This window comes from Procambarus clarkii, chromosome 43, assembly GCF_040958095.1.
Source record: "Procambarus clarkii isolate CNS0578487 chromosome 43, FALCON_Pclarkii_2.0, whole genome shotgun sequence".
Lineage (NCBI taxonomy): Eukaryota > Metazoa > Arthropoda > Malacostraca > Decapoda > Cambaridae > Procambarus > Procambarus clarkii.
In genome coordinates this window covers 26,313,482-26,321,553 of record NC_091192.1, presented here as the reverse complement: position 1 = coordinate 26,321,553, position 8,072 = coordinate 26,313,482, and the positions used below count along the sequence as shown (strand labels likewise).

Genomic DNA, 8,072 nt, shown 5'->3' with positions numbered 1-8,072 from the left:
AACACCACCACCACCACCACCACCCACACCACCACCACCCCCACCACCACCACCACCCACACCACCACCACCACCACCACCACCACCCACACCACCACCACCACCACCACCACCACCACCCACACCACCACCACCACCACCACCACCACCCACACCACCACCACCACCACCAGGGAGCAGCATTGATCCCGTCCAACACCAAGGCCAACAGGCCCTGGCAAGGCCACACTACCACAACGCTCTTTGTGTAATTGTGGTAGTTGTTGTTGTTGTGTTACTGGCGATGGTTTTTATTGTTATTGTGGTACTAAACGTGATTGTGGTTGTTGTGGTGATATTAATGGTGGATGTCGTTGCTGATATGGTACTGATGGTGGTTGTTGTAGGTACTGAAGGTTGTATGGTAGAAATGGTGGTAGTGATGGTGATGGTGGTAGTGTTGGTGATGGTGGTAGTGTTGGTGACGGTGGTAGTGATGGTGATGGTGGTAGTGTTGCTGACGGTGGTAGTGTTGGTGATGGTGGTAGTGTTGGTGATGGTGGTAGTGTTGGTGATGGTGGTAGTGTTGGTGATGGTGGTAGTGTTGGTGATGGTGGTAGTGTTGGTGATGGTGGTAGTGATTGTGATAGCGTTGTCGATGATGAAGTTGTTGGTGATATTGGTTGTGCTAGTGGTTGTGGTGGTGGTAGTGTTGGTGATAGTAGTAGTTATGATAATGATAGTAGTGTAACCACTATCTCCCCCCTCCCCAAGCTAACCACAATCTCCCCCCCCCCCTCCCCAGGTTCAGGACAGATCCAGCTGTGGCAGTTCCTGCTGGAGCTGCTCTCAGACTCCTCCAACGCCAACTGCATCACCTGGGAGGGCACCAACGGAGAGTTCAAGCTCACGGACCCCGACGAGGTGGCCAGGCGCTGGGGCGAGAGGAAGTCCAAGCCCAACATGAACTATGACAAGCTCTCCAGGGCGCTGAGGTGAGGCTTGTGTGGGGAGGAGGGGTGAGGGAGGGGCAGGGGGGGGGGGTTGTGTGGGGGGAGGGGTGAGGGAGGGGCAGGGGGGATGGGTGTTGTGTGGGAGGGGGGGGGGAAGGGGCACATGTGGGCACACTTCACCCCTTTATTAACTCCATTAAATAAAGAAGGCGATACATCTGACACAAGCACAACAGGACACAAGCCACAAGCTGTTAAAGACCAATATGAAACCTTCCTGTACCATCAAAAATATTTGAAAAGGTTATTTTACAATCAGCTGTGCTCCTACCTTGTAAAATTCAACCTACCAACCCCCCGCCAGTTGGGTTATGGATGTCTCAAGAGTATCTGTGACGCCTGTATTAGTCTACTGGTCTGAAGCCTCACGGATCATGACAAAAATAACTTCCCAAGACTTCATATCGTTAATCATAATAACCGCCTAATTAAACTTCATTAATATGGCACTCAGGGCGTCTCTCTGAACTACATACGGTCATGTCTCGCCAGATGACAACAATATGTAGCCATCAGTGGCTACATATTACCTCTCCCACTCATCATAGGAGTGCCACAGGGCAGCATCTTAACACCTCTTCAATTTCTTACATAAATCAATGACTTCCCAAATGTCTCTAACGTTCTTATACATAAGCTCTTTGCTGACAATACTACCTTAATTTTGTCAAACCCAAATCCACACATTCTAAATAATGCCAATAGCTAGTTAACAATAGTCCACTCCTGGATGTCAACCAACAAACTCACATTAAACGTAAGAACGACCTACATTTTATTTGGAAACAAATCAGCAAACCAAATTTACCTTCAGATAGACAATGTTCTTTGTAATAGTCAAAGTGAAGGAAGATTCCCCCTGGCCTTTACATAGACACTAAACTTCAACACATAAAAAAATATAGTCAAAAATGTCTCAAAAGCGGTCGGTATACTCTCTAAAATCAGATATTATGTTCTCCACTCTGCTCTCCTCTCATTATACTGCGCACTGATCTATTCCTATCTTACATACGGTATCTGTGCATGGGGTTCAACCACTGAAAATTACCTCAAGCCTATCATCACTCAGCAAAACTCTGCTATCAGAACTATAACAAACTCTGTCTTCAGACAACACACGGACCCCCTGTTCAAGTCCCTTAACATGCTGAACATACACTCACTCCACACAAACATTCTCTTGTGCTATTTACACTCACGAAGCCTTATTATTCAATACTAATCCTGTTTTTAAAGTTTTTTAAAGATGGATATAACAGAACCCATTGAGCACCACACCAGAAATATATATATATCCATTTGATATTCCCAGAGTCAGACTAACTCTATGTAAACACGCCAGGCAAATATAGAGGCCCAATATATGGAATTACCTTCATAATTAATTAAGAATAAAGTCAACTTCTACTTTATTAAAAAATAAAGCAATGAAGTACCTAATTTCCTGATCATAGTATCCCACCTTGAACTACTAATTCACCTAGTATATAGAAATCTATAAATCTATTTAGAAATAGATATATCTATCTAGTAATATAAATAGAAAACTATCTAGAAATACTACTACGTCTATTTGTTTCTTAATATCAACTGTATATTAATATCGTAATTATGAGAATTACGATATTAAGTGTGTGTAAACCACGAAGAAATTATCACGTGGTGAACACTGAGACAATGTCAGACCAGGAAGGAAGGATTAAGACAGGAAAGTCCTTAAGTACTTTCGTATTTAATAATACATCTTCAGAAGGATCCTTCTGAAGATGTATTATTAAATACGAAAGTTCTTCATTAAATTCCAGTCTTAATCCTTCCTTCGTGGTCTGACATTGTCTCATATATGTATGTTTGGCTTAGTATGTGAGGCCCGAGTCCCCTAACAGGCAGAGTGATGATTTTAGTTATTTTCAAATATTATTTTTCAGAATGGTTTATTTGAATCGATGTTATTTTATTCTATTAAGAACATGAATTACAGACTTAGTTATGTTAGGCTATGTTAGCATAGGTTATGTTACGTTAGGATCAGTTAGGTTAAGTTGACTCAAATTTCTAAGTTAGTTTTGACTCAAATTAAACAAATAAAATTCAGTATAATGCAACGAAAAATCTTATCATTCCTCAGAAAATATATAATTTCAGGAAAACTTGGTTCGTTAGGCAATTTTGCGTACTTAGTACAACATATATAGATATATACAGTATATATAAAGCCAAATCTAAGAGTGCCTGTGCTTGGTGCAGGTACTACTACGACAAGAACATCATGACCAAGGTCCACGGCAAGAGGTACGCTTACAAGTTCGACTTCCAGGGGCTAGCGGCGGCGACGCAGCCGGCGGGCGCCGACCCCACGGCCTACAAGTACCAGAGTGATCTCTTCATGTCCTCCTACCACCCCACCACCAAGCTTAACTTTATGAGCACACACACTGGCATCCCTTCCTCGGCAGGTGGGTCTCTCTCTTGTCCTCTGTGGGGGCTCTTGAAGAGCTCTATAGTCTACCTCAGGCAGGGAGGGGACCGGGCTCAATTTAGCATAAAAGAATCACTAATGTACGCGGTAAATTTAGTTGAGGAAAGGGCGGGAACTTGAAGTAATTGAGTGTGTGTTTGAGGAAGCCTCGGTGTTTGTGTTTGTGGAAGCCTCGGTGTTTGTGTTTGTGGAAGCCTCGGTGTTTGTGTTTGTGGAAGCCTCGGTGTTTGTGTTTGTGGAAGCCTCGGTGTTTGTGTTTGTGGAAGCCTCGGTATTTGTGTTTGTGGAAGCCTCGGTGTTTGAGGAAGCCTCGGTGTTTGTGTTTGTGGAAGCCTCGGTGTTTGTGTTTGAGGAAGCCTCGGTGTTTGTGTTTGTGGAAGCCTCGGTGTTTGTGTTTGAGGAAGCCTCGGTGTTTGTGTTTGTGGAAGCCTCGGTGTTTGTGTTTGAGGAAGCCTCGGTGTTTGTGTTTGTGGAAGCCTCGGTGTTTGTGTTTGAGGAAGCCTCGGTGTTTGTGTTTGTGGAAGCCTCGGTGTTTGTGGAAGCCACGGTGTTTGTGTTTGTGGAAGCCTCGGTGTTTGTGTTTGTGGAAGCCTCGGTATTTGTGTTTGTGGAAGCCTCGGTGTTTGTGTTTGAGGAAGCCTCGGTGTTTGTGTTTGTGGAAGCCTCGGTGTTTGTGTTTGTGGAAGCCTCGGTGTTTGTGTTTGTGGAAGCCTCGGTATTTGTGTTTGTGGAAGCCTCGGTGTTTGTGTTTGAGGAAGCCTCGGTGTTTGTGTTTGTGGAAGCCTCGGTGTTTGTGTTTGAGGAAGCCTCGGTGTTTGTGTTTGTGGAAGCCTCGGTATTTGTGTTTGTGGAAGCCTCGGTATTTGTGTTTGTGGAAGCCTCGGTGTTTGTGTTTGGAAACCTCGGTGTTGGTGTTTGAGGAAGCCTCGGTGTTTGTGGAAGCCTCGGTGTTTGTGTTTGAGGAAGCCTCGGTGTTTGTGTTTGAGGAAGCCTCGGTGTTTGTAGAAGCCTCGGTGTTTGTGGAAGCCTCAGTGTTTCTGTTTGAGGAAGCCTCGGTGTTTGTGTTTGTGGAAGCATCGGTGTTTGTGTTTGAGGAAGCCTCGGTGTTTGTGTTTGAGGAAGCCTCGGTGTTTGTGGAAGCCACGGTGTTTGTGTTTGTGGAAGCCTCGGTGTTTGTGTTTGAGGAAGCCTCGGTGTTTGTGGAAGCCACGGTGTTTGTGTTTGAGGAAGCCTCGGTGTTTGTGTTTGTGGAAGCCTCGGTGTTTGTGTTTGAGGAAGCCTCGGTGTTTGTGTTTGTTGAAGTCTCGGTGTTTGTGTTTGAGGAAGCCTCGGTGTTTGTGGAAGCCTCGGTGTTTGTGGAAGCCTCGGTGTTTGTGTTTGTGGAAGCCTCGGTGTTTGTGTTTGTGGAGGCCTCGGTGTTTGTGTTTGAGGAAGCCTCGGTGTTTGTGTTAGCCTCGGTGTTTGTGTTTGTGGAAGCCTCGGTGTTTGTGTTTGTGGAAGCCTCAGTGTTTGTGTTTGAGGAAGTCTCGGTGTTTGTGTTTGTGGAAGCCTCGGTGTTTGTGTTTGAGGAAGCCTCGGCGTTTGTGTTTGAGGAAGCCTCGGTGTTTGTGTTTGAGGAAGCCTCGGTGTTTGTGTTTGAGGAAGCCTCGGTGTTTGTGTTTGAGGAAGCCTCGGTGTTTGTGTTTGTGGAAGCCTCGGTGTTTGTGGAAGCCTCGGTGTTTGTGTTTGTGGAAGCCTCGGTGTTTGTGGAAGCCTCGGTGTTTGTGTTTGAGGAAGCCTCGGTGTTTGTGTTTGTGGAAGCCTCGGTGTTTGTGGAAGCCTCGATGTTTTTGTTTGTGGAAGCCTCGGTGTTTGTGTTTGAGGAAGCCTCGGTGTTTGTGGAAGCCTCGGTGTTTGTGTTTGAGGAAGTCTCGGTGTTTGTGTTTGAGGAAGCCTCGGTGTTTTTGTTTGTGGAAGCCTCGGTGTTTGTGTTTGTGGAAGACTCAGTGTTTGTGGAAGCCTCGGTGTTTGTGGAAGCCTCGGTGTTTGTGTTTGTAGAAGACTCAGTGTTTGTGGAAGACTCAGTGTTTGTGGAAGCCTCGGTGTTTGAGGAAGCCTCGGTGTTTGTGTTTGAGGAAGCCTCGGTGTTTGTGTTTGTGGAAGACTCAGTGTTTGTGGAAGCCTCGGTGTTTGTGTTTGTGGAAGACTCAGTGTTTGTGGAAGCCTCGGTGTTTGTGTTTGTGGAAGACTCAGTGTTTGAGGAAGCCTCGGTGTTTGTGTTTGAGGAAGCCTCGGTGTTTGTGTTTGAGGAAGCCTCGGTGTTTTTGTTTGTGAAAGCCTCGGTGTTTGTGTTTGTGAAAGTCTCGGTGTTTGTGTTTGTGGAAGCCTCGGTGTTTGTGTTTGTGGAAGCCTCGGTGTTTGTGTTTGAGGAAGCCTCGGTGTTTGTGTTTGAGGAAGCCTCGGTGTTTGTGTTTGTGAAAGCCTCGGTGTTTGTGTTTGTGAAAGTCTCGGTGTTTGTGGAAGCCTCGGTGTTTGTGTTTGAGGAAGCCTCGGTGTTTGTGTTTGAGGAAGCCTCGGTGTTTGTGTTTGTGAAAGCCTCGGTGTTTGTGTTTGTGGAAGCCTCGGTATTTGTGTAAGCCTCGGTGTTTGTGTTGGAGTGAAACCATATATGGAATTGTTTGTACAAACTTGGGTCGGTTTACATGTTTGGAACAATGTAATAATAATGAATCAAATATACATATTTCTAGACGATTATATCACATTTGTGTTGCGATTAATATTTATTGATATGTAATTTTTGTTCTCTCCGGCAGCGAGTATATTCCCCTCTCCCACCTCCTACTGGACTAACCCCAGCGCCAACCTGTACTCCAATATAGCCGCCGCCTCGGGCCACTCCATGACGCACCACCCCTCACATATGACGTCACACATCTCCTCCGCCTATCCGCATTACGCATGACAGTCTCTCTTCTCCAATTGGTGCACGCAACAGTCACGTGACTCCGTCTCCCTTCCTGACTGGTCCTCGACCTTTCAGCAGGTAACCAATCTGGAGGAGCAGTAAGGATGCAAAGTCGAGTGCTTGTTTGCAATTGACAAACGCGCAACAGTGAGGAAATATGTTTTAAAGAAAACAGATACTTGTATAAATAAACTTTTAAGGAAAGACGCTGTAATTGACTAGATATTTTCAGCGATTGACTTGGTAGTGTTTCCCTATTAGTGCCACTATGGCACGCTTGGTGACGTATAGACCGAGCTGTGTCAGGACTGACTGGTGGCACTTGTTTACCTGGTGACGGTGTTCCTGTTGGCACTCTAGTGACACCTTGGTGCCAGAGTGAGGCGCCCGGTGGAGCTGGCTAGAGCCACCGTGCCAGGGGGTGGCGGGATGTGTTTACCGCCGCTGCCGCTATCCAATATGGCGGCGACTGTCCCTCCTCGAGAAGTTTAAGACATTTTTACTCAAGTTTAACTTATCAAAGAGAACCTGTGTGGAGATCCTGCTTGCTGCCATGTTGCCACACCTCAACCGCCGCCTCTGATCCACGCTACAAAACCGTATTGCCAAGATTTTTAGGTGTTAATAATGCACAATCCAGGACACTGTTGCCATTTTTTGCATAGTACCTCTGCAAAATTCTGAGGACGCTTCTGCCACATATCGCACGATGCCATTGCCACGTTTTGAACACTTTTTGATGTTCCATTCATAAAGTACTGTTGCTAAATTCCACAGATGTCGTCCCATTCTCAAGTTGAAGCTGTAGAAGCTCCAACGTTTCACTCTGCAATGTTGCCACATTCCCTCAACTGTGCTTCCCGCCCTGACTGTTGCTCTTTTCCTCCTGGAGACGTACAGCGTTGTCACATCTTATGAAGCACTGTTGCCTAATCAGAGAATGCAGCGTTGCCACATCTCGTGAAGCACTGTTGCCTAATCAGAAAATGCAGCGTTGCCACATCTTATGAAGCACTGTTGCCTCATCAGAGAATGCAGCGTTGCCACATCTCATGTAGCACTGTTGCCTAATCAGAGAATGCAGCGTTGCCTCATCTCCTGCAGCACTTGCCTCATCAGAGAATGCAGCGTTGCCACATCTCATGAAGCACTGTTGCCTCAACGAAGAAGCGATACCATATCTCACGGAGAATGTTGTCAGATCTCTCACTATACTCTATTTAAATTGCGGCGTTGGTGCCACATGTCCCTTGGCGCTATTGCCATATTCACATCTTGCCGGCACCGTTGCCACTTGCCATAGTAACGGCGCGGGTGAGTGTTGTGTAGTGTGCGGCTGTGTTGCCAAGTCTCCTCGTCTAGTCGCGCCCTCTAGTCATAAGTGGACAAGATATCAGGCCACTTCTTGAGTGATATCCACCTTATATGTAGTGGCGTAGTGCAGCCAACTGTGTGTGGGGGGGGGGGTGGGGGAGGGAGGTGCAGGAATGAGGTTCAGTTCTTGGGTCCCGCCTCTCTGACAGGCGGTGTACTCTCTTGTGCTTACAGGGGGGGGGGGTTGAGCTTTCGGCTCTTTGCTATGTTAGAGAGGACCTAGAGCCCTGTGTGTGTGTGTGTGTGTGTGTGTGTGTGTGCGTGTGTGTGTCCCCAA

The 8,072-nt window shown here is 46.5% G+C and overlaps 1 protein-coding gene across 1 annotated transcript; it reads left to right on the top strand.

Moving 5' to 3' along the window:
• The first annotated feature begins 283 nt into the window (after window positions 1-283).
• LOC138349891 (transcriptional regulator ERG homolog) lies at window positions 284-7,864 on the top strand. The gene is made up of 4 exons (XM_069299880.1): window positions 284-386; window positions 785-974; window positions 3,243-3,451; window positions 6,270-7,864. The coding sequence occupies exons 1-4, from the start codon at window positions 284-286 to the stop codon at window positions 6,416-6,418; spliced, it is 651 nt and encodes a 216-aa protein (XP_069155981.1). The 3' UTR covers window positions 6,419-7,864.
• The last annotated feature ends 208 nt before the right edge of the window (window positions 7,865-8,072 follow it).

Excerpts from the sequence above, each read along its gene's own strand:
- LOC138349891 (XM_069299880.1), top strand. The coding sequence starts at position 284 with ATGGTTTTTATTGTTATTGTGGTACTAAACGTGATTGTGGTTGTTGTG. Across the intron at positions 387-784 it reads ACTGATGGTGGTTGTTGTAG|GTTCAGGACAGATCCAGCTG; the intron begins GTACTGAAGGTT and ends CCCCCTCCCCAG. Across the intron at positions 3,452-6,269 it reads TGGCATCCCTTCCTCGGCAG|CGAGTATATTCCCCTCTCCC; the intron begins GTGGGTCTCTCT and ends TCTCTCCGGCAG.